We start from the raw sequence: 13,398 nt of genomic DNA, 5'->3' as shown, positions 1-13,398 counted from the left end.
TATTTGCTTTATTGATTATTGTGTTGTAATGTTCCACAAATGTTAGCTTGGAGTCCAAGGTTACACCTAAATCTACAATTTTACTGTTTCCTACTATTTCATTTCTTAAAAATATGTCTATAGAATGAGTTTCGTTTCGTTTTATAGAATGAGTTATTGAGTTGCATTTTTTACATTGAGTTGGAGTAGACTCTTGCAGCACCAAATGTGGAGAAGATTGATTTCGTTCTGGAATATTACAGCGTACATTTTTTTATATATATTTTTTTTAATGTCCATGAAGAGTTTCATGTCCTCTTCAAATATAAGCACAGATTTTTTTGTATGAAGGAAATGTCGTTTATATGTAAGATGAAAAGAAGAGGCCCTAGGTGAGTGTCCTGAGGAACGCCAGATGTTACATTAATTGGTTCAGAGTTTATGTTTTGGAAACGAACTACTTGTACTTGTACACGATTCCTCAAGTATGATTCAAGCCACTCCAGAAGGCTATGTTCTATGCCATATTTTTGTAGTTTCTATAGAAGTAATGGTGTGTCAGTACAGTCTAAAGCAGGGGTTCACAAAGTGGTCTATATAGACCCCTTGCGGTCGATATCCTTTTTGCGGAGGTCGACGTAAACGAAAACTGACTATTGTTTGATAAAAGTTGTTATTTGAAACATTTACACTAAAAAAGTTGTGTTTATTTCACCATCCGCAGAAATTGGTAAGAATTTTACATCAATATTCAAAAAAGAAATCGAATTTTCAAAGGAATTTGTTGATGAGGGTCTGAGGCCTAAGTTAATTTTAGTAAAGGGGTCCATGACCCAAAATAGTTTGGGAACCCCTGGTCTAAAGCTTTACTAAAGTCGGTGTAAAAAGTTTCCAGTGTGGTTGCCAGCGTCCATTACGTTCAGAGTGAATCTCACAAATTCTAGGAGATTTGAAAAAGCCATAGTGTTTGTTAGTTATTACACTTACAAGTTTTCCGTTTATAATTTTATCAAAAAAATTTGGAATGCAAGAGACAACGGCTATTCCATGGTAACTTCGAATGTTAGATTTTGCACCAGCCTTAAATATTGGTGCAAGAAAAGAAGATTTCCATGCTTTAGGAAAAGTACATTTATTAAGCGAAACTTTAAAAAGAAGTTGTAGTGGTAGTGTAAGTTCTTCAGTAAGATTTTTTAAGAATATCGGTGGTATATTGTTAGGTCCAGGTCCTTTTGAGGCGTCTAAATTTTTCAGTGCTGTCGAAATTATTCGATGGGGGTGCGACCAATTAATGTTGTTTCGAATAAAAAAATGGCTTTTTGGTGAATCGGTTAACGGCCGTTAACGAAAAATAAATGTTTTGACAAGAAACCAACTGACCTAAATGCCATCTTTTTATTTGTACTGTCGAAATGTCATGTTCTGATAGATAGTTTACAGAGAAGGAGTTGAAAAATGCAGGTAAAAAAAGAAAAGTATTCACGATCAGGGTCAGTTCCTGAATACGATGTATATACTTGATTCTTGAACAAATTAGATGGCATCCCGACTCTAGTGGCAGCTTGCAAAATCAGGCCAGAATTTCGCGGGACCGTTGTACGATCGAATGAAAAGCGAAACCCTAATGGCATAATGGTACCCGAACCGGATCTGCGGTTCGGTTACTGAGTATGATAATTGTCATTTTAATAAGGCTGAAAAGTCACTACTTGTGACCCAATATCCCATCAAAAATTTCAATATATTGTCAAGCGAAGTAACTTTTTGTAGAAATTCTTATGCTCTCTGTATTGTAATTATTCTACTTCTTTTCATTTTATTTCCAGTTGCAAATAAACCCAAGATATTTCCATCCGCCAAACTTTGAATTGAGCCGTAGTTCTAGTTAAACTTAATTACTATACAAAAAGACGGGTGGGTAATGTCAGAGACATAACTGGATGTCGTGAATACGAAAACAACTGACATGTTCCTTAACACTTCCGAATATCAATTAGTTGATCAATTGTATGAATTATGCAAGCATTCCCCTTTTTCACATTTTTCGCAAAAACAAAGAAGGCTTCACATGATCTCGATTACTGTGAATTTCATACAGCGAAAAGTGCACAAATCTAATCAAACTGTTCTAGATTTTCACTAAACTGAGGATATTTACCTTCGATTTGCGAAGAAGAAATCCTAATAGTTCTTTAGAAAACTTTTAGAGCCATTAGAACGGCTGATTTTGTGTGATGCTCTCCACCGTTGTCCTCTTTTCGTTGTTTTTCCACCAATGCAAACGACTGGCAGCTGTGACGTAATCGCTCTTGTCGGAAGCGAAACTAGCTTTGCAAACGACACACAACACATTTGCTCGCAGTGGCGATAGAATCCAAACTGATCCATTTCGTTTGTAGCTTTTTCACAAATGGGTGGTCCTAGCGGCTATGAAAATAGCAGCACATAGAATTTCGATTATTTCATTTCGGATTTGCATTTCATTTAAGGAAACTATCAGGAAAGCTGTACGGGATTCATTCCTGCCTTTCAGAAGGACCAAATTGTGGAACTCACTACACTACTACTGTTCGGAACATTTTTCTCGAACGATTTGTTGTACAGCAGCAGATATTTTGTTCTCTTCCTCAGAACGCGTTCTGATTGGCTGGTGTTGACATGGGTCAAATGAGACAGGTTTTTCAATATTGTACTATTGAAATACTTCAGTTTAAATTGAAAAATTGCGATTCTATTGGTAGTTAGATTAAATAAATCCTTCCACAGATCACTGAGCTTAAACTTTAAAAATAGAAAGGCAAACGCGCCTTATGAATTATCCTCTTTGATACTCGTTTATACCAAACATTTAAGAAAAGTTTAATTTTGAATTATTTGAGATTATGTCACACAACTTATTTAATTTTATCATAAAATTGTGATCATATTTCCGATGGCACGTAGCAAAAATTATGTTGATTCGTTAGATACAACAAGAGATATTCACGATCAAAAACTAACAGACCGGCTGAAAAGTTCGTATCGTTTCTATGAGAGGGCGCCACTAGAATTAAATCCATACCATTTTCAGTTAGTACCAACCTTCAAAAGATACGTGTATAAATTTGACAGCTGTCTGATTATTAGTTTGTGAGATATTGCATTTTGAGTGAAGCTACTTTTGTTATTGTGAAAAAAATGGAAAAAAAAGAATTTCGTGTGTTGATGAAACACTACTTTTTGATGAAAAAAAGTGCCGCCGATACCAAAAAATGGCTTGATGAGTGTTATCCAGACTCTGCACCGGGCGAAGCAACAATTCGTAATTGGTTTGCATAATTTCGTACTGGTCATATGAGCACCGAAGACAATGAACGCAGTGGACGTCCAAAAGAGGCTGTTACCGATGAAAACGTGAAAAAAATCCACAAAATGATTTTCAATGACCGTGAAGTGAGGTTGATCGAGATAGCTGACACCCTAAAGATATCAAAGGAACTTGTTGGACATATTATTCACGAATATTTGGATATGAGAAAGCTTTGTGCAAAATGGGTGCCGCGTGAGCTCACAATCGATCAAAAACAACAACGAATTGATGATTCTGAGCAGTGTTTGGAGCTGTTATATCGAAATAAAACCGATTTTTTTCGTCGATATATAACAATGGACGAAACATGGCTCCATCACTTCACTCCGGAGTCCAATCGACAGTCAGCTGAGTGGACTGCATGCGATGAACCGAACCCAAAGCGTGGAAAGCCTCAACAATCGGCCGGTAAGGTTACGGCGTCTGTGTTTTGGGATTCGCATGGTATAATTTTCATCGACTACCTTGAAAAGGGAAAAACCATCCACAGTGACTATTATATAGCGTTATTAGAGCGTTTAAAGGACGAAATTTCAAAAAACGGCCTCAATTGAAGAAGAAAAAAGTTTTGTTTCATCAAGACAATGCACCGTGTCACAAGTCGATGAAAACCATGCTGAAATTGAACGAATTGGGCTTCGAATTGCTCCCTCATCCACCGTATTCTCCAGATTTGGCCCCCAGTGACTTTTTCCTGTTCTCAGACCTCAAGAGAATGCTCGCTGGTAAAAAATTTAGAAGCAATGAAGAGGTAATCGCTGAAACTGAGGCCTATTTTGAGGCAAAGGACAAATCGTACTACAAAAATGGTATCGAAAAGTTGGAAGATCGCTATAATCGCTGTATCGCCTCTGATGGCAATTATGTTGAATAATAAAAACGAATGTTGGCAAAAAAATGTGTGTTTCTATTAAACGATACGAACTTATCAGCCGAACTGTTAATCGCTCTCAGAGGGTAAATTTTGAAAAGGCGCCCCATAGTAAAGAAAGTCGTATTCACGTCAAAAATAACTCTCGATATGTAGAAAATGCTACATATCGAGAGTTATTTTTGACGTGAATACGACTTTCAAAAATAGTCCCATACGTTATTAAAATACAGACTAATGCTAAACTTCATTCTATTCATCTGAAGTACAGTATATACGAGGTCTGTTCAAAAAGTACCCGGAATTCTCATTTTTCTAAAAAAATATTTATTTATTCGTCTACATCTATATGGTCCCCTTCAAAGTAATCCCCCCAAGATATAATACACTTATGCCAGCGTTTTTTCCAGTCTTCGAAACACCCCTGATAGTCACTTTTTGTAATGCTCTGTAGCACTCTCAGCGATTCTGCCTTTATCTCTTCAATCGATGAAAAACGCTGTCCTTTCATGGGTCTATTCAACTTTGGAAACAGGAAAAAATCACACGGAGCGATATCTGGTGAATAAGAAGGTTGGGGCATGATTAAAGTCTTGTTTTTTTGATCAAAATTCAGCAGTTTTGGAACGAATTTTGCTGCCACTCGTTTCATGCCCAAAATATTTGAAAAAATATGATGGCATGAGCCAACTAATATGCCAACTTCATCAGCAACTTCTCTAATAGTGATTCGGCGATCATCCATAATCATTTTTTCCACTTTTCCCACATTTTCATCGATTATTGACATGCTGGGTCGACCGGAGCGTTCGTCGTCTTCAACGTCTTCGCGGCCAACACTTGTTTTTTTCATAGCAGACTCACCGTAGGCTCTCTGTAACATTTCGCACACTTGGTTACACTTTATTTCATTTTTCACGCAAAATTTAATACAAATTCTTTGACTCTTCAATTCTTCCATTGTTTAAACTAACAAAAATCGCCGAGCTCCAAAAAAAACGTCTACACCAGCCGCTACAAGACAGAATGTAAACAATGAATACAGCTGAAAATTTCACCATACATTAGGGACATATGTACCAACACAATAAAAAAAAATTTTGACCACCGGACTCTCCAGACGCGCGCAATTAAAAAATTCCGGGAACTTTTTGAACAGACTTCGTAGATCATACATGAATAATTTGTTGGTGTTTGCATAGATAGATTTTTAGACAAATTATAGAATTGTGAATCAATAGTTAGATTAAAACTGGTTTTTGTTCTGTAGATTAGAATTTTCTAATAATGCCAAAACACAGAAAACCAGATTCAATACCAAGTAGCGTTGGAAAAGAAAAGTGTAGCTTTACTGAAATCGAACAACTGCGAATCGAAGTTTTATTTTGATTGAAAATTACCAGTCACAATTGATTCGCGCCGGATTTTGCCAGATCTGAGAATTGTTCACGGGATTCTTTCTAACGACGTTGTCACGATTTGATACGTCATCTGGAACAAAAACAGAAACAACAGAAGGAATAAAATTGGAACAGCTCAAACGATCAAACCTCATGGAATATGTTCAATACTTTTCCCTGCATCAAAGCAAACAGTGCCTTTTCTCTCCGGGTGCCAGAAGAAACCAAAGAAAAACTCATGGCCTGCTTTGCACTTGCACACACTACTTACAGCAGTACGAAACGATCGCTCGGAGAAAACATTTATTTACCCTTTACATCCCTTCACATTTTGTTATCTGAAACCATTTCTTCACACTTGCCCCCAACCTTCCAATCCCCGCCCGGTTTTACCAGTAAAACTCCATCGCTAGGAGTTCCATCCTCTGGGAATGCTTTGTCATCGTTTACCGGCATCGTTTCCCAGGGAGCTCATTCGTCGAGGTTACACTGTGCGAGAAGATAAAAATAGTACCCGGTAGAAGAACAATTGAATTACAGTCAGAGTTTATAAATGGGTCCTGGCGCCGTTACCCGTCTCTAACCTCCCCTCCACACCCTTTCAGTGGTGAACAGTCAGTTTTTAGGGGCTGTCCAGAATCCGACAGCGATAACAACCTCACCAACAAAAATAAAAAGATACAACTTGATAAATGGATGTGTTCGAAGATTTAACGAGTGCTTTAGCTAATAGTTTTCCATTTCTGTTTATTGAATTATCATTAGCTTCTGGTTGCAGAAAGTAGTGGGGTGGGTGGTGGGTGCTCTGTTTCCTTAGATTGATCCTCACATTCCAAAGTGCGGACGGCAGAACGACCGAACGAACGACTCACAGTTCGGCAGGAGTGGGGGGGAGGCAATTCCATTCCGTTCCCAATCTGGTGATGAGCTGGCAAGTAAATACTCGAGGGGGAAGCAGCAACTGTTTCTTCTATCGGCGAGGCGAGAAGACGGCGAAGTGTCGAAGTCGGAACGGGAAGAAAATAAATTTTAAGTGAATGAAAAAGTTGGTTTTATTTGCATAAACCGGTGGCAATTGCTAGCGGCATCAAGGATAGAACGAAAAATTGAACTCGATCGAAATCGAATTGGTGGGAAGCCCCATTTAAGCCCGAGTTATGGTTTATGGAAATGTAGGAATTTTCCCCGTTTTTTTTATTCTCTATCTCTCTCTCTCTCATCCCAACCGACGGAACAATTTCGATTCTATTTGTATAATTCGCAAATTGTTGACGCAAATATTTAGACCTGGCCATGTAAGATCCGAGCCCCGTCGAGTTAAAATAAATACAAAGACTGAACGTGTCAGCCGGGATTATAAAAGATATCGTAGAAACGTCGGCTCGTCGGTACACACCGCATTGAGCTGTTTCTTTATTTCTCCTCTTTTTTTTCGAATCACGCAGGGTGTGCGCTAATACCTGATTTTTTTTTGAAATCTCATGTTAATTTTTTTTTCTCTCTTTCCTTTTTCGCAGAGATTGCCGCGTAGTTCGAGATCCACAGACGCTGAAATCCAAAGGCTATGGCTTTGTGTCGTTCGTGAAGAAATCGGTAAGTGACTTTTCTCAATCATAACGACACTTGAACACTCGAACGCCGTTCCCCAGCACACTGCGATGTTCCCAGTCAGTCAGAGCAAAATGATACGATGGGGGAAATAAACCTCCCCCACGTCTCGGTTAGTCTCGGTTCCATCGAGCAGGGCCAGCACAAAATGATTGGCTCTGGTTGGCGGTTAGGTTACACATTTTCTCTCTCTCTCTCTCTCGGCAACCCATGGTCGTTGTAATACCGTTGCCATTCCCACCATCTTCTGACCGGGCGCGGGACGAGTACGAAAGCCAACTGGCAGAATCAAATTACAGCGAATTTCATCTAATCATCAGATTGATACAGAGAGAACGGCGATGAACACATAACACTTTATCTGACCATTCTATTAAAACGGAATACAAACCATTCACCGTTCTTTTTCGGTCCTGTCCAGCAGTCGTCTGGTGGTCCATCGCAGCAGGCGGCTCGGTCCGATGATGCCATAACGACCGGACCGGACTGATAGATACTGTGATAAAGCGCTGCTCACTCTCGGTGTCATAAGCTTCAATGAGGGAGAAAAATCTCCGGTTGCCAGATTCAGTGTAACCGATCCTAGATAGGGAGAAAAATAGATCGGAAAATTGCAGGCAGCACTTGCCTTGCCGGCTAATAGTTGACCACCCCTCCCCTCCCCCCATCCCCGAGCCTAGCTCAGTAAGTCGGAAAGAAATGAACTCCACTTCCGATCTGAATTGCACCGGGGATGACGACAGCATAAACCGACAGACATTGTCGAATAGTGACGAGAATTGAGCAGGAGGTAGCCCCACCAAGACTTTAATTGGAGGATAAGTACGAGAGGTGGGGGAAATACCGTCATATAAAACAAATAATCAGTACGCGAGGGAAGGCAAAAGAAGGTAAAAGAAACGCAACACAAAAGCGCCATGTCAAAGGAACTTTCATCTCACGTAGCTCTCTGCTCTTCTCTGATCTAGTCCTCTTTAAGCCAACAACGGAAAAATCGACAGAAAGTAAAGAAGATTACAAGATTTATTCTGATAGATAAAACAAAGCGCCCGGAGAAGAACGATGCAAGACGGAACGAGCTTCTGCTGGTCGTGGCTGCACGACATTCGCTAATAATAATCTGCCAGTACAAGTTTTTCTCATTTTTTTCCCGATTTTTTCTCCTGCTCTTTTCCGTTCGGCAACACTGACCCAGGGACAACGTTTTCCGTGACGTTCAATCAAAGGTGGCTATGATGTTCTATTTCGAATGGATCAATTATTTGTTTATGTGTATTTAGTTTTTGCTTTGACAGTTTCTATCAGCAGAGCGAAGAACGGCACATCGTCGGTTATAGATTTCGTTTTCCGTTTTTTGTCTTTTTGTTGTCGATGTGTTCGTCATATTTCTTTTGTTTTTTTGCTAGCTACTTTGTAGTTTCAATATGAGACAAAATCGTGAAATGTTATCCAATGCAAAATGTCTTATTTAGGGTTTTTCTGGCTCATATTACTGAATCCTTTTTTGCACAAGTTGTCCTTTGTTTTCAATACAAACGTTTTCAAATACAAATGAAAATCTATTTTTCCCAATTACATTGCGACGGTGGCTTCACACAATCACGTTTGGACGGATAGAGAATAAGAAAGAGAACAAATAACGCTGCTTCATCGACTTAACGCGAGGACGACTACTCATCAGACTCTTTTTCTGAGAGCTGATTTTTAGTAAAGAATCTCAAACAGCAGACTATGGGATTGAAATCAAGACACCACATCACGTTCTGAACGAGGAAACTCGAGTGTCTTAGACAAAATGGAAATAATCTATCACCTTCGCGAAATACCAGTCATATTTACGAAAGAATTTATCAGTGGCGTCTCGTGACCATATTTACGGGTTGTGCACTGATTATGTGGTATGACAGTTCGTTGTAAGTGAAAACTAAAGATTGAGGAATGAAAATTTACTTGCGTTTTTACATACAACGAAATAACAATACACTTTTGAATGGTATTTTTTTTATTAAACTTATTTCGTATCATCGATACAATATAAGAATTCAGCGCTCTGCACGTCGAGAAAATCTGTCAATAACTTCATCAATAAAACCGTTGCACATGAGACAGCATTTTGCTTTCAACTGCCATAAGCATAAACCACTGAAACCTCTCCTGATGGTGGGCATACAAGTTCTTACAAAACCAAACGTGACAGAGAGAACAACAAATCTCAGAGCTAAGCGGAGTAATTCCTTCTCTTCTTGAATCTACGCAGTAGCTCATGTGCACGGAAAAGATACTAACACTGCGACAAGAGATGTTTGAAATTTTATATTGGATGAGATGTACAAGGCAAAGTGCTGAAGTTCAGAACTCCACTTATTGGCTACGGCAATGCGATATGAAAAGATCTGTGAGTTGTCATTGACCACCAAGCGCAAGCAGCTTAGGGTAAATTTGTACACATTCTGCTGTGACAAAAATCCCTTATTATTTTATACCCCACTTGCTTTCATCGAATAAAAACAGAATAATTGAAAGCAGATTGGGATGCAGTTAATTCCTTCAAGTTACCTGGTTGTGCAGTGCACGAGGTGCACATGAGGACGAGACGCCACTGGAATTTATAATACTCAACTTCGATTTTGTCTACTGAATTCATACAGGAAATAATATTTTCTGTTAGAAAATTGATCTCGTTCGCATTAATTAATTATGTAATCTCTAGTTTGAAGAACCATGCTTCAGTTTCAACAACTAAAGTTCTGTCCAGTTAGGAATCTGTAATCACTTTTTGCAGCACAAAACGGAAACGGCACGGAAAGTGACCGCTGCAAGAATTATTTCATAGCGGTTATCATGTGCTCAAACGTTCCAGGGAGCGAAAGAGTGTGGATTGAGTGCCTCATTGAGTGACCGCAAGCTGAACCAGAAGGTGTTGAGAACCGCCAGAGCAAACCCTGGACTATCAGAAATCGCACAAAAAATACGCTACTGCTCTACGAACAATTCGTTTGCGAGTAGGATATCGTCTTTATCGAGCCAGCAAGCAACTAAACAGAGCGTTGAAGTAAAACTTTGTCACCCAAACGCGAGCTCGGAAATTATACCAGCAGGTTTTGACGAAGTAGCAAGGATGCCTGCTCATCGACGATGAAACCTATGTCAAATTGGATTTCGGACAGCTTTCTGTCGGAAAATTCTACATCGCGACGGCACGAGCAGATATTCCTGTCAAGTATGAGTTTGTTTTTATGGACGAATTTGCCAAAAAAACTGAGGACTTGGCAAGGGATATGCAGCTGCGGAGAAAAGACCAAAGTGTCGTGACGAATGAGACAATTGACTCGAAGCTGTACAAGGAGGATTTTTTTTAAAAACCGCGTGCTACCTTTCATTAAAGCCTTTGAAAGTGAAATTTCGGCTCGATTTGGTGAGTTGCCACTATGAAACCATAAATCGACTCACCTGTCCGCATTTCCGGCCCATCGAGAGATTTTTGGCAATAATGAAGCTCAAGAAAAGTGGAAAAACGGCTCGGGACGCGACTCGGATGACCAAAATGTGGAACAACTGTGCCTAGGAAGTTGACTCTGGCGATGCGCAGCGTTTGTTGGGAGGAATCAAGAAGAAAGTGCGAATTTTCATTAGAAACGAAGAGAAATGATTTTTGTATTGATATTTCTACCTTTAAGTGCAACGAGTTACATTTGTTTTTTAATTGTATATCACCTTATTTGTACGTCAGTTCGCTACCGAGATACAGATGATTTTGTTATTTCGGATTTTAAGCGGACATAGCTTTAATCCCTTGTTAGGTCAGTATTTCCGTTACAATATCTACTCTAGTCATAACAAATTAAAGGGTTCTTCGACTGTTTTATCACTTTTCTTACCTGATACAGTATTCAATGGCTGGCCATGATTTTGAAATTCCATTGCTAGAATAGAAATCCAAAATATCTAAACTCGCAGTAAACCTATCGACAGAATGAAACGAACTACTGGTTTCGAATCAGAATAGTAGAGCTCTACTATGGTCCCGAATCGAATGTTAACCGACCTACAAAAGGTACATTAAGCTATTTCAAATGAGTTCCCACAATCCAGCTAAAATCCATAAGCTGTACAAACGAGTCATTGAGAATTTCTTACATAATTTATGTACATAATTTCTAGCGAAACAAAGAAAAATCTGCAGATTAGAAGAAATTCATCTATAGATCGGTATAGAAGACTTCTCCGTGAATCTATGGACAAACGTATATCTGTCTGTTTGAGATTCCATCGGTAGAACACAAATAGAGTAGCAAATCCACTTCTAATAAAGTGTGTTATGATAAAAAAATGGCTCTCACAGGGATGTGTGTAAATCGGTTCAACTTTTTATTTAACCAGCTTCTTCTTTCACTTCAAGGTTGCGATGATGCCATGAAATTTCCGAAGTCAATAATTGTCTTAGTAATGCATTAAACGACGAGATGTGGTGTTAACTCGGAATTTTTTTTCGTTCAGAAAAATCGACTCTCTGGTACTTCTTCCGAAATCGAAAATTTTTGTTATGCTAAATGTCTTAGAATAGTCTGAAACGTGTAGATATGGTGCTATCTCAAACAATTTATCACAATTCTAAGACATTTGGCATTCAAATTATTTTTTCAATTGCTAGAATCTCAAAGTCAAAGTACCCTCAAACCTTAACTTTTGACCACTACCGCTTTAGGAAATTAGAGATGACCCCTAAACATTGGCACACAAATATTTTCCGATCTCGTCCAGCTGAGTCGAATGGTATATTATAACTCCGAAAGTCTTTGGGGCTCCGGTCGAAAATCAGCATTCCACTTATTATATTTCCTTTCTATAGAGTAGAGAATAAAATCAGTTCATGTTTCTGTTTTCAATCCCTACAGAATAAAGAAAAAGTGTTCACTCAAGCTTCCGTTATTAGTTGATGCGAGCCTTCTTTTGGACTTCTTCCATGAAGTTTCACAAAGCCTCCCTCGTCGCTGAACGCCAGTTTGCCACCCACTAACAACCGCCTTTCGCGTCTTTTTAAGATTCCGCTTGTCGTTGTAAATGTACGATATTTTTTTTACGAACTTCGTCAGCCTTAAGTGTTTAAAAATCTCAACCATCTCGCCTCTTCTTGTCCAGAAAGCCTTTTAAAGGATATTTTAACGGAGCTTTAATCATACTGTACCACGCAATCACACTTCACAAACTTCGCGATCGAAATCTGGTAGACATGCTATGCTCATTCTCACGATCTTATGGTTTTTGAATTTCTAAACGTTTTACGAATATATTTACTAGGTTGCTAAAAGTTGATATTACCATAATTTTGCTTAGTTTGTGTACGAGTAGTTTATGGATTTTTATGATGCGCGAGCAAGATTTTGACGCGTTGCTCATCTTGTTCGCAGTCATTTTGACAACTGAAAAGTAAATCTCAAATTAATGGGGTAAAATGTGCAAAAAAAATGTGAAAACTTTTCTCGGAGATGGCTGAACCGATTTTCACAAACTTAGATTCAAATGAAAGGTTTTGTAGTCCCATACAAAATTTCTGAATATTGTTTGGATCCGACTTCCGGTTCCGGAGTTATGGGGTAAAATGTGCAAAAAAATGAAAATATGTTTTCTGGCTTTTCTCATAGATGGCGCAACCGATTTTCATAAACTTAGATTCAAATAAAAGATTTTCCGGTTCCATACGTAATTCCTGAATTTCATCTGGATCCGACTTCCGGATCCGGAAATATAAGGTAAAGTGTGTTAAAAATTGTATACCATCACCAAAAAGGGCGAAAAACCGTAAAAAGTTTTCTAAATCGACCTCAAATCTTCTCCAATTAATAGTTTTTATCAGTAGACGGTCAAACAAACCCACTTCGGTTATTCTATTAAGGAATCTAACAAAATTATTTTGAAGAATACCACAGTATTATATATGTTGGTATAATTGATATGAGAAAAGCATCATTACACCACTAGGTGGATTAAAACAGGTTTTTTCACTAGACAGCGGTAGTACTGGCAAAATATCAGTGGAACAACAACGTCTTACCCGATACGAAGTAATATCGATATCTACTTCCTAACCAAAATAATAAAATACCAAATGGATTCTCCTCGCAGCTTCAACTATATTTTCATACGCCCTTGTGAAGCACGGTCGCAAGAAATATCTGCACGCACGTGTCTTA

The 13,398-nt window shown here is 38.7% G+C and overlaps 1 protein-coding gene across 8 annotated transcripts in view; it reads left to right on the top strand.

Moving 5' to 3' along the window:
- LOC131429407 (nucleolysin TIAR) overlaps positions 1–13,398 on the top strand; it is a 717,709-nt gene that overhangs the window by 619,924 nt on the left and 84,387 nt on the right. For all 8 annotated transcript variants that reach the window (XM_058593501.1, XM_058593550.1, XM_058593534.1 and 5 more), the window contains one exon: positions 7,117–7,192. In XM_058593501.1, coding sequence (XP_058449484.1) covers positions 7,117–7,192 — 76 coding nt within the window. The remainder of the gene's footprint in view (positions 1–7,116; positions 7,193–13,398) is intronic.

The sequence above is a fragment of the Malaya genurostris genome, chromosome 1, assembly GCF_030247185.1.
Source record: "Malaya genurostris strain Urasoe2022 chromosome 1, Malgen_1.1, whole genome shotgun sequence".
NCBI lineage: Eukaryota > Metazoa > Arthropoda > Insecta > Diptera > Culicidae > Malaya > Malaya genurostris.
This window is presented reverse-complemented; position numbering and strand designations above follow the sequence as displayed.